At 41.7% G+C, this 13,568-nt stretch overlaps 1 protein-coding gene across 1 annotated transcript in view; it reads right to left on the reverse strand.

Moving 5' to 3' along the window:
• Window positions 1-290: 290 nt before the first annotated feature.
• The window catches only part of camkmt (calmodulin-lysine N-methyltransferase), a 144,482-nt gene continuing 131,204 nt past the window's right edge, over window positions 291-13,568 (reverse strand). Inside the window, exon 11 of the mRNA XM_072677726.1 lies at window positions 291-2,212. Within this exon, the coding sequence (XP_072533827.1) occupies window positions 2,120-2,212 (93 nt within the window). The 3' untranslated portion in view covers window positions 291-2,119. The remainder of the gene's footprint in view (window positions 2,213-13,568) is intronic.

Here is a 13,568-nt window from a genome sequence, read left to right on the forward strand (position 1 = left end):
CATGCAGACCCTGTGAACTCTGTGATACAGTGAGTATAAGGTTTATGTGATAGTTGATATGTCAGTATTACCAGATCACTGGATAATGATATAACGTCAACACTGTAATGCACCGTTTATTTCCTTGCCTATGTAACACAGATCACGCAGATCATTCCCTATGAATACTTACGCCTCCGCTAGCTTGCACAGTGGGTGAACTTGAAATTCATACTGCATGGCCTTGCTTGTGCTGTGCATCTTCCTGCCGGGCCAAATATAGGCTGAATATACCCTGTTAATACACAGCATTCCAAACAGTGTTGAAGGTCTTTCTGTAAGCAATGCGACACGGCATGGTAACCAAGCAAGATGTTTCTCATAGGACGTAAATCATGGCAGTGAGAGTGGGTCACAGTGAAGCAAGCCATAGAATCTCTTCTCCTCCACCAAGTACGGATGGGGAATATCGCTCCTTTATGTTTTGATCCAGGCCCAGTTTCTCTAAAGCATCTTAGTGTTCGGATGATCTTAACTAGTAGAGAGAGTGTTCACTGTGACGCTCAACCACTGAAGAATCATCTTTGTACTGAGACACTTTGGGAAACGCAGCCCTGATTAGGAATACGAAGGCTAATTGTCAGATATTTTTAAATAGTGATGCCATGTTAGCCATGAAGCAACTTTTGCTTTAACGGATAACTATTACCAAGAAGGGGTCCCGACTATGCTAATCCTGAACATGTATGTGACCACCTCAAAAGGCCTGTTTATAAAGAACTATCACAATTGTATTTTAAACCCTGAATGACCGTAGTCATGGGGCAGCTTACAGTGAAGTTCAGAAATGTGGATATTAAAAAAAAAATATTTGAAAGCCTTAGCATTGGTATTAAACACTGCTTCATATGATGATCAGGCCATATTTAAGATGCATTGGGCCAGATTCATAAAAACACAGCAAACAGATTTATAGTGACACAGAGAGCAAAAGGGTTGCGGTAACACATTTGCGTATTCAAAAACAAGAATTACTGGTGTTTTCCTTATTTGTGTACACTGTCAGTGATTTAGAATGGAACACTGTTGTGGTCAAAAATAAAGGTACTACAAAGAGTTCAAAATGGTTCCTTATGGAAGCAAAAATGATGCTTCTATGGTATCTCTCGAGGAACCCATTTGTAGCAAGTCTGTTTTTAAAAGTGAAGCTGGTAAGAAGTGTCTGTTTTTAGACATGTTTCGCACAGTCAAGTCTTGACTTGAGATGCAAGAAAACACACTCAGCTAATTTACTGCAATACTTAAAGGGCATATTCTGCTTTGTTTAGATTGAGCATCATGGCAAACACTGTAGTTGCAGCTCAAATGAACTGAGTGTTTTCCCCTGTTCATATGTACCTGTATTTCACCAAACCTTAGTTTTCTGTCTTGTATTAGAAGCCGTTCTGTTTTTTAGCAGAGCATTGAAAATGAATATGCATGAGCTCAAGATTATGTTGTTTGATTGGCTCTTACCAAGGGCATGTGTAAAACTATTGTTCTGATGTTCCAATAAATGCTTAAAGTTAACACTTTATATCAATACGTCCGCCAAGCCTTTAGTGTAAACTCGCAGCACATTATGAACAACAACGCTAGTCCATATTTATGTTTCTGAGGTTATGAGCAGTAACATTAAAACAATTATGCTGAGGGTACATAATTAGGCCGACCATTATACAATGAGCCACACCATTAAGTTATCGTCCATTAGAACTTAATGGTATGGTGCATTCTGTCAGGTGCCAGCATTAAAATCGCTGCTATTCACTGCAACACCTAGTGATATTACAGCTGTGTTGTATACTGTATGTCTCTATAAGTGTTCAGAGTGCTTGCGAGGCTCGGGTCCATTTGGCCATGCCTCTATTTAGACTGTTTCACGCATTTCTCATCGCACAGTAACAAGGTCAAGCATGAGCTCACACACCAACTCGGTCACGTGTATACATACATTCACACACTCTCACATCCACGCGCACACAATACCTAAAAATCTTTATAGTTAAAGGAGTGAAAAAGGCTAGGTTGTGGAAACCCCTGGAGGTCACAGTGGCAGAACCAGCGGGTGGCACAGCAGGGCAGGATGGCACTGCCAGGCTCACAGCAGCCCTGCGCTGGGTCTGAGGGTGAGCGTGAGCAGCACAGGATAGTGGATGTTCTCATCATACACCTCCTTCCCCTCGGTTTTCATCTGAAACACAGAAACACACAATAAGGAAATGAAACATAATCAAGGAGAATTCCAGTCTAGATCCAGTCTATGATCCAGTCTATGAGCCAGTCTATGGGCCAGTCTAGATTCAGTCTATGAGCCACAACATGTTTGGTATCAGACTTATGCTTCTTTAGTTTGCAACGGGGATGCTAGGCTAACATCGCTATCAAACACGGGACTAATACGTGGTAAATACAATACAAAAAGCTATCTACACAAGCTAAAAAAAATGTTAACCAGCTCAGATAGATTGTATTTCATTATTTAGGCTGAAACATCTGGAACATCTGCATGACGTCCTGCTGTGAAGTACTAAAACATGTACGTATTGAGCTGAGGTAAAAGTGGTTCCGATTACGCAAAATGACTGCCCCACCAGCTCTGTGGAGAACATAGTTTTTGTTTTTATTGATTAAAATAAGTTGTACTGTGTTTTAAACCATTGCATAAAACAAATGAGGATCTGGGTGTGTCCTGAGCATGATAAGAGACATTTTGCACATGTTGGTGACACTTTGAGTCCAGCGTTTGTTAGCAGTGTTAGCCTAGCATGTCCCGTTCTAGATAAAGGAAGCAAATTTCAGATTTCAAATATGTCCTGGCTGAACTGTCACATCTTATTCTTTAAAAAAAAAAACTGGCAGCGAAGGAAAAAACGAACATTATGTGAAATGCTTTTTCCTTCTTAACATTACAGAAACGTGTGAAAATAATGCAAACAACCCTCTCTTAATGATCTATCAACAGAAAAACCTGATCTGTCGTGAAAAGCCTACGAAAATGCCTATATTTGGTCAGTGCAAATGTAAAATAACACGTTTACGTTTGTATACAGTCACAACGTCATAAGTCTGTGTTTAATGCTAATTTCTGCATATAAGATTTGCTGTGTTATGTTAGCGCCAAGCTAACACCCCCGATGTGGTCATCTGATGCCAACTTTAGTTGAAACAGACATCTGAAGATCGTAACAGGCGTGCAAATAACAGTCTTTACATGGTAAGCTGCAGTATAACAGCACCTCTATCTGTAAAGGTTTGGTCTTGTGGTCTGACTTTTATTGAAATGCTAGCATGTTAGCCTTTAAGCATGTTTGGCATCTTTATCTGGTTGGATTTTAATTCCAAAGCCACATTTATTCATACAACTTCTACACTTTCTTCAATGGTTTCTTAACATTCCTGTTCTTCCCAGACTTTCAGCTTTACTCAGCTACACCCGCAGCTGTGAACAGCACTGCATTTTCTGACCCTTTTTATAGCTAACAGGGTGTTGTACTGTGTCAGACACCACATAGACAAGTCTGGATAAGGCAAGTGGTTGATGATTTAGACATGTAGTTCGTACAGAGCTAATTAGTATGCACAAGTTTGCATGACATGTTAGCTACATTAACCTCCAGTTCCAAACTAAAGAAGTGCACTTTGGACACTAAACGTGTCTTGGCTGATCAGCTCCATTTGGGGTAAAGGAGAATGCTGTGTAAATGAGATTTTTGTAGAACCAACAGCCAGCACTGATTTATCTTGTTTGCACTCCTGTTGCTTCCACCCTTGTTAGATATGGCTCATCTCAACGCCACCCAGGCCACAGTGAGCGAATGGGGACAGACACACTAACTGCTTCACAATGACTCATTTAGAGCCGAGGTGTCTGCATGAAGAACGTCAGCGAACCCCGGCTGCGCTTCAGGCCCCCAGGCTCCACTTTCTGCTAACAACCAAAATGCAGCATTATTGCCACCCTCTCCCTCTCTGCCAGCGGGCCGGCCAGCTGCCCGGCAGCCCTGCCTTGTCCCAGCCAATTCGTTCGCCCGCAGGCCGGCCCGCGTGCTCCGCCATGAGGACTGTGCAAACCTGTTATGAAAATCAGAGCCTCTATACAGCCACCAAAGCTGACATGCACACACTCCTCAGAGGAGGCTGGGCTCTGGAGGAGAAGCACACACACGGAGGAAAGAAAGGAAATGAAGCGCAACCAATAGCCTAAAAGTGCTCTAAAATTAATGCAAATACATATGTGGGTCACATGGGCAACTAAAGACATTCCAGTGCCACATGTGAAGTGGCTGGACAAATGACATGAATTATTCTCTTTTAAATAATATTCTTTTATATTCATATACAATCTTATTATATAATAATAGACTTCTCATAATGGGAAATATTTTATATTTTAAATATTATATCCAATATTTAGATTAGATACTGGCTAAATTAAAGATAGTAATTATAGTTTGTACTTATTAAATTATAAGTAAAGCCTATACAATCATCATCTGTCTCTGAATGGCAGTTAGTACAGGCCCTGTTTTTAGTACCTCTGTTTCTTTTTTGGCCCAGCAACATGCATTTTTTTTTTTCGACCTATTTGTAGCTTCTATGAGCTTATTTCCTTTACATTTACACTCTTAGAAATAAAGGTGCTACAAAGGGTTTGTTGAGCAATGCCACAGAAGAACCACTTTTGGTTGCACAAAAAAAACTATGCTCATAATAGTTTAGAAGTCTAAAGAACCTTCACTTGATGTCAATTTCTCTATTACGAACATGGTTCTTTAAGGAACAAGAAATGGTTCTTCTGGCATCTCTCAAAACACTTGAAGCACCTTTATTGTAGTGTAGCTAGCTATAATAATCATGCATAACATTATATCTTAACATTTAATTAAAGAAGTAAAGGCAATGCTTACGTCTTCAAATTCAACTATAAAACATGAGTAAAATATATTATACATTACATTATATAGAGTATGTTTTTTTAAATAACTGATTGTATTTAAATGAGGTCAGTGTTATGGTATCTCTGGAATGCATTTTCAACAGATTTTTTTTTTAACAAACACCATGACAACTGTTAATTCATTTGTGCACATCTGCCAATAGACTGATGCCCAAATAAGTATGACAGAGCTCATAGTTGTACTATTATTATAAGTCAAGGCCTCTCAATTCTGAATAATTGAAGCAGCGCAACATCATCTAAGCTAAGAAATAAAACTAAAATAAAACATTGCTTAACAATTCCCACATTGACAGAAGTTTTTTTTTATATTTATTTTTATTTATAATTTTACCACTACCTTTTTTTTTACTACCTAATTTGGAAAGCCAAAGTGTGAACTCCCCCTATCACTAGGAAGGCCCCCAACATGGGTGAAGCCTAGCACACTTGGCATGCTCCCCAGCTCTGATACAACAGCTAACAGACAACAGCGGACAAAGTAGCATCAACCCACCCCTGAGAGAGCAAGGCCAAATGTGCTCTCTCCGACTCCGGCTGCAGATGGCAAGCAGCATGACCTGGGATTTGAACCAGCAATCCTTGAATCATAGTGGCAGCACCTTAATTCACTGGAACACTCAGAGCCCCGCCAAAAAGTTATTAGTGTGCCTTTACTGGGTCATTTATATGTAATTACATAATTAATTACACAGTTACAAAACAAATTACAGTTAAATTGAATAGTTTAGGATGCACACTTTAGGTGTCAATAATCTACGAGTGAGAATACTAATTCAAATAAATCACACCATGCTCACGTTATTGCTGTTATCACGAATGCAATCTTTTGGGCTGAGACAGTCCCCTATCATTATAAAGACCTGGGAAACACTCCTAACACCAACCAACCCACGAGCTGACTGGTTGGGAGAGTCAGGACTGATCTGCGGGGGGGAGAAGCTCACAGCTACAGTAGATAAATTCACACTGTACTAACACCGTCATGACACGTGCACACTGTTCTCCAACACACACACTCTCTCTTCCCTCAGCGGCTGGAGGAGGACGGATGAAAGACTCCCCTCTTGCCCTTCATGTGTGTTATCTCTCCCTCCACCCTCTCTACACAGCGGCCGGTGGTTGAACCCGTGACCTCTCGGTAATCAGGGCGGCCAGCCAGCCAACACTAAACCCACTGCAGAGACCAACACATTCACATTCAAATCCCACATACCCCAGAGAGAGAGTGAGAAAAAGTAAGAGGGGGGTAGAAAGAGTAAACACCTTAAAGTGTGAGTGAGTGATATTAGAGGGAGGTTTAGGGCGAGAGAGAAAAGGAGAGAGAACAGGGAAAGAGGAAGAAAGAGAGCGAGAGAGACACAGAGAGAGAGAGAGATGGGGGGGCAGAGGGAAAGAGGGTGTGTGAGAGAAAAAGAGAGGGGGGGAGAAAGGAGAGTGTGTGTGTATGTGAGGAAGGGAGAGAGAGAGAGAGAGAGAGAGAGAGAGAGAGAGAGAGAGAGAGTAAAGTAAAAGAAGGCGAGCTTGCAAAGGTGAAAAGTTTAACAAGTAAAGCTGTTCCTCCTGATCAGAGGCCGCTAATCAGCTTCATGGGTGGCTGGATAAATCGGCTCGTACGTTTTAATCGCATGGCCGCTGAGATGCAAGTCATTTATTTTATTGCTACACCCCCCCCCCCCCCCCTCACCCTACCCCCTTTTTCTTCTTTTCCCTCGTCTTCTGAGAGGGTCCTAAGAGAACGAGGGATGGACTGAACATCAGCAGGTTAGAATCACAGGCCTCAGAAACGAATCAACGAATGGCTGGCTGGCTGGATGAAGAAAGGCAGTGAAAGGATGGATGAAAAACGAGTAGAGGGAAGAGACACTCGGGCTGATGGAAGCAGGGAGGACTCTGAGGGGTTAGGATAGTGTGTGTGTGTGTGTATTGGGGGGGAGCTGTCAAAATTAAAATTCATGACTCTCCTCAGCACCATTTGAGTAACAAGATTAAGACGGGCGGGCGGAAAATAGCGGCATTATCAGGCGGCTTGCAGTCCTCCAGCTGCTGGGGCTCTATTCCAGAACAGTGGGGATAAGAGGATAACACGCAGCCCCCTCGCTGCAGCCCCGCACTGCTGAGAGCACAGCGCAGCCCCACACACCCCTACACTCACACATACACACACACACTACACCATCCTGACTTCCATCAACACCACACACTGTCTGCATGGGGAGGTTTTGGGGGTCAAAGGAAACGCCTCAATCTCCAGGACATCAGAGACTGCAGCTGAGGAGTGAGGGACATGTGGGGGTGTGAGAACGGACCCATATACAGACACACACACATACAAACACATGAAAATGCATATAAATATCTGGCATCAAGTCTGGACTGGCATTATCTCTGTTTCAGCAACTCAGTCTACTGAGAAAAGGGTAATGTGTCACTCCCTGTCACTCCCTTTTACAAACACACACACACACACAATATGTATATGGGATTTTACACATAAAAAATATATATATAAACAAATCCTCTACAGAAGACAAACTGAAATATTGCTAAAATGAACATATTAAAAAATAAAACATAATCTAAACAATATGCCATAACCTTTGAACACTGCTAATTTTTCCATTGTGTTAAATGAACATAAATGACTATACGTGACTGCAACCAGCAATTCTGTATTAAGGTGTGCAGAAGTGTGTTCTGTGTACACGATTTAATCATTTATTTGCATTTCAGCAACTCATGCAATGTGACCAGGGAGGCCAAACTGTTAGCATATGACTGTACATGTCCCATGTAAAATTGAATTATCATGTCTGTCATAACAAAACCACCCAAAGCAAAACAAAAGTACACAGTAAACACTAATGTGGTTAGAGTAGTGGCTTATAGGTCACAGGGTTGTGGATTCAATACCTGGCTCCACTAAGCTTCCACTGTTGGGCCCTTGAACAAGGCCCTTAACCCTACAGTCAAGGGCTGACTCTGATAGCATAGCTGACCCTGCGCTCTGACCCCAGCTGTCTGAGCTATGGGAGATGTGAAGAGAAGAAAACTCGTTGTACTGTACAAGCATAAACGACCACAAACACATAATATATAAAAACTATTATAAACATTAAAACAGTACAATCTGCTTATTTAAGCATTTCCAATCCACTCCTTTTAGAAGCCTAGCACTATTTGTTTTCATCATCCAGTACCTGCTGTAGTTAATCGGAGCTTCGTTAAGTTAAATCAGCCGAGCTGCTGCTGCTAATAGGGGTAGTCACTGACTGTAGAAAATGCTGTGGATGCTGTGGTTCCATTTCAAGCCACAACTGTCTGCCATGTTGCCAAATTTGCAACAAGAGTCTGTGTAGTGGAGAGCATAGGCGGATCCAGACGCACCTACTTATTTGATAGATACGCCCCCTTCTCACAGAGCACGTGTGTCTTTTTGAGTTTACAGTGCAGCCTAAAGGACCAGAAACCAGAGCAGATTTTTCCCCTGGATACCCAGTCTGTGCAGTGCATTACGTAGTGATGTAATGTTTCAGCAGTAAAAATGCAATTCATGGATTTAATTATGATTTATATTTCCATCAAATTACAGAACCCAAGCTCAGCTCTGCTTGCTCTATTGGCCGTTGAGACACACTAAACCTACTACGATCCAGTTGAACCCCCGAGCTGCTCCTGTGAAAGCGTCAGCACACACCAGTGACGATTAAAAAAAGAAAAATAATGCTGGAAAAAGTCTTTGGACCAGAAAATAGATTTGGAGTCCTAACTACACCGAAACTAATTAAGTCACGTTGTCCATTTTACACTAACATCAGACTTAACGAAAAAAAATCGCAAAGAACTGAACAGAGTGTCTGTTAATGCGACCAACAGCAACAGTTATTAGAAACTAATAGTATGATTAACTAGCTGGTTGCCTGAGAGCACGACTAGAAGTACTTCATGTAATGAACAGAAAGGTCCTGCAGATGACTGATCTCTTCCAGCTATGGCTGTCAATCACCTCATTTCTAAGCCTAACCCTGCCTTCTTACGATAAAGCAGAATAAGGGATCTTTTCTTTAAGGGATCTCTACAGGGGAAGTATTAGCACAGAGTAAACTAACTGCCGGAATGGGTTGTTCTATCATTGAAACATATCAGGATGGGTGGAGCTACAGATCATACTACAACCAGCCAGCGGAGGCGCTAGAGCTGTGGCCACTTCACTTTTGAGAGACCCTGCACTGTCCACATTCTCTGTAGTCATTGTTGTTGGATGTTGAACAAAGCTATGTGATGACTGGGAACTGAGGAGTGTTCTGACCAGCCCAAAAGATCTCAGGGACTGTTCTGAAAATTTGAGATTATTGCATTACTGTTGGTTTGCACTTAATTTATTTGTCAGGGACAGCACTCAATAACAAAATAACAATTACAAATCAAATCACATTTATTTATACAGCGCGTTTTACAACTGCCGTTATCACAAAGCAGCTTTACAGAATTAGTAATAAGTAAGAAGACAAGAAATCAATGACATAAAAAGCCAAGACCCCCTGTGAGCAAGTCAAAGGCGACAGTGGCAAGAAAAACTGCCTGAGAGCTGGAGGAAGAAACCTTGGGAGGAGCCAAGACTCACAAGGGGGACCCATCTATCCTCCTCTGATCAGAACTATTTATAAATGATTGATAAAAGTCACTGAACCACCACATAAGACTAAGAATAACCATAATAATCATATTATAGTATAACTTAATATAATCACAGTAGTGATGATAGGAGAGTAAAGAGAGTAATGATAGTTAATGGTGATATAATAATAATAGTGGCAGATAACAGCTAATTCACATGTGTAGTTCCACTGGCTTGCTGTTCAAAGCAAAGACTGTTCTAATGGTTCTAATAGATCCTGATATGATTTAACATTTTCACAAACAAAAGCATAATTACTGCCAAGATTAATAATTAAAGATTAATTTTAAGACTTGTTTAGGTGCCTAAGAGACTTAAATAAATGGTGATAGGAACAAAATGCAAATATATGTAATAGGATGTTGCTAAACCGAACCCAATGTCTAGCTTACACTTAGCCTAAACTTACACCAATAAGAAATTTAAAAAATGAATGTAAGTTAGGCCTGATTTTCTTGTGTTTTTTTCTGTGGTCTAGACATTTTTGTCCCTGAAATGTATAAAAACAAATATGCATGTCCTGACACACACACACACACACACACATACACAGAGGTCTGGGTGTTCATCCAAAGATAAGACCTGGGCCTTAATCACCTTCAGATATGATGAGGCCACTTCAGTTTGCCCTGCTATCACACACACAGCTGTAATATCCTGCTGACATGTCCAAGAAGCACACACACACACACACACTTATACTGTGTTTCATGTAAAATCTCTCTCTCACACACTCACACACATACACACAAACGCACAGAGGCAGTAGTAGGACACTTGACTCAGCTCTCTTGGCCTCTCACTGTTATCATCATTATCCACACAGTGACACAGTAGGTGGCCCTGTTTCTGGTGCAGAAAGCTCCTATCAGCCTTCAGGTGTACCACTGCTGTGTTTGTGCGTATTCAGGTGTTAGTATAACTCAGGGAGGATGTAACATCCATATATGAACCACATAAAAAACAGCATAAATAATCATGTTAGACAGATATTGAAAGCAGTATAAGAGGGAATGGAATGACCCATGGCCTCCAAACCAAGTATCTGCATTGGCCAGCAGACGCCAGTGATGGGCAGCGATGCACTAGTTTAGTTATGTGGGGAGAAAGTGCCATCTGTGCTGTGCTGAGAGCTAGGCCAATTGTGCTCTCTCAGGGTGCCGGCTGTCGATGGCTAGCAGCCTGACTGGGCTGGACCACTCAGGGACCTTAAAAGAGCAAAGCTTTATGTCAAGTTTCTTTGGTTTGTGTACTTGGTTTCTTTAACTTTGCTTTTAAGCTTTTTATGTGACTTTGTGATTGCAGCATCGCCTTTCTGCGGCCACGTTTGGCCTTTTCTTTCTTTCTTCCTTTCTTTTTTTTTTTTAGAAATCTCTTCAAACACTGAGCAGTTGTGAGATGTGCCTTCTAATGTTGTTTGAACAGATACAACACCACCCGAAATATTTATAATGACCGGTTACCTCGCTATTCCACCACTGAAAACCTTCCTGATTCCTGTTGTCTGTTTTCCCTTCTTCATAGTGAATGTGGAGTTGGATTGAGGTAAAAGTTGCATGATTTCTGATCTGTCTGTTCAGATTGAGCTGCATATCGGATTTCAATATCACATATGAAAGTGTCCCACACAGCCTAGTACAATTCCACCTGTGGGAGTTGCGTGTTCAAATTTGTCCATTAATCCCAATAATGCAGGATTTTACTGTTCCACCTTAAATGCTGTACAACTGCAGCAGCACTTGCGCTACAAAAACTTAACCTGGGCAGGCTGTTACAGGTAAAACATTAAACTTTCTCACTGTTGCCCTGTGAGAAAAAACAGCTAAATCCACTGCAGTCTAATACAGCGACTCTTTATTCACTGTATTGCGAGGTTCTGGGCTAGGACATTAAAGCCACAATGGCAAAAAGCTCTTTCTCTTTCTTTCTCTCTCCCTCTCCTTTAACCATCTCTCAGCTTCACATCTCTCCCTCGCGCTCTCTTTCTGACCACTGACAGCTCCAAATTCACTCCCTCTCTCCCCTGCATCCCCGGAGGCTGCTTGCCTCCGTTTGTTTTGTGAGCGCCTGCCTCTGGCCACCCACAGCCGCCGGTAGAGTGGCTACTCAAAGGGCTGTGGGCAAAAAAAAAAGGAAAAAAAGGCCCAAATCACTCAGTGCCAGGGTCCTGCTGGCAGGTCCATTTTCTTCAGGCATGGGCAGGGCCACCCGTCAGGCCCTTGGGGCCTAATGGGTCCTGACAACGTCCTCTGCAGTTAAAAATGGCAGCCATAGCCGTTCTGTCAATGCCAGTTAACCAGCTGGACTCCGCGCCCACTGCCGGCCAGCCACAGTGCTGATGGGCAGGGCAACGCGGGCAGTGCCCAACACTCCGCGCTTTTTTTTCCGCTTGGTCATTGTGCTCCTACTTACGTAGAGTTTGGCCTCTCAGAGTGTTGCCTTTGAGCTTGCGGCCTCCATTTGAGGTCGAGTTCAGAAGACACGTGCCCCCGCTGTGCCCAAATAAACAGCACCTACAGCTACTGCTGGAGGATCGTGGCACACACACACACACATACACACACAATTCAGGAGGTACTGTGTATGTGCTTTATTCTCAGAAACTATTGCAAGATGTACACTACCGGGCAAAAGTTTTAGAACACACCCATTTTATTGCATGGCAACAGCCATCCAAATGTGCAGTGTTGTCTAAATACTGCGATAGAGAGTGCAGTGACACAGTCTATTCCAACTAAGCTTTTAGACAGACTAAGGGTTTGTAAATTGTACATTTTTTGCATCAATTAATTGATTTCAGTTGCCACAATTTACATTATTTCTCAGTTTTCAGTTAATTTACTTTCTTTAAAAGCTCAATGCTTTCCCTGCTTACCACTGGATCATTTTCATCTCTGGACTTAGCATTTTAGTTTACCCACTGGATTGAACTGCTTAAGTGTCAATAAAACATTGGAAATATTGATACCGATGTTCTAAAACTTTCCATTGCTAGTGTACCCCAGGGCCAGTGGCCTACATTACTCATATGACTCAAGGCAGGCCCATTTTATGTCACAACAATTCTGTGAAATGTGAAAAGATTCTTTGGTTGTGACTTGCATTTGGTGGTCTTTCAGTGTTTAACATCACGGGCTCCAAGGTCGTTTCGTTGTAACCGAAGACCGCCTGCCATAAAGCTCTATGGCTGTTGAAAACTTTAGTCCAAACACATTAAAAAAGGAGGATGAATTAAGCTATTGCTCAAAGTTACAACCTCACATACTGTATGTCAGCCTGGCTCAGTGACCGGTCTTGACATTGCAAAACTAACTGCCAAGCAGTGGACAAACTATTAGCCTACTGACCTCAACTTCACTTTTGGGAATGAGCATTGAATGTTGCCCATTTTTCCCCAGCTATGAACAGCTCAAAGCTTTTTTTTATTTCAGAAGAAAAAAAAACGGTGCAACAAAATGTGGCTTTTTTTTGCATCGTAGCTTTGCTGATGCTACAGAGTTTGAAATGGAATTTGGCTAGGATTGTACCTGCAGCATCACTGTGACATGCAAAAAAAACAAACAAAAAAAACCTGCAATAAATCTGTGATAAACCTTCCAGCCTTTGCTTGTGTAAAATATGTTTGTCCAAAATGTGTGTTTTGGAGGTAGTGTATATGCATATATTAGTTTGTATTTAATTTTATTTTACTAATTTGTATGTATTTGTTATTTAACTGTTTCATAAATAAGTGGAGATTTTGAGTATTCCATGATTGGAGCACTTAGCAATATACTACATGTCCAGACATCCCTTCTGATAGTGAATACAGCTACTTTAAGGTGCACCCGCCGCTAATAAACCTGGTGTAATCTCCACACATGAACCTAAGGTCACCATACCCATGTCGAACATGTCAAGCATCAGTTAGAA

The sequence above is a fragment of the Salminus brasiliensis genome, chromosome 4 (assembly GCF_030463535.1).
Source record: "Salminus brasiliensis chromosome 4, fSalBra1.hap2, whole genome shotgun sequence".
Lineage (NCBI taxonomy): Eukaryota > Metazoa > Chordata > Actinopteri > Characiformes > Bryconidae > Salminus > Salminus brasiliensis.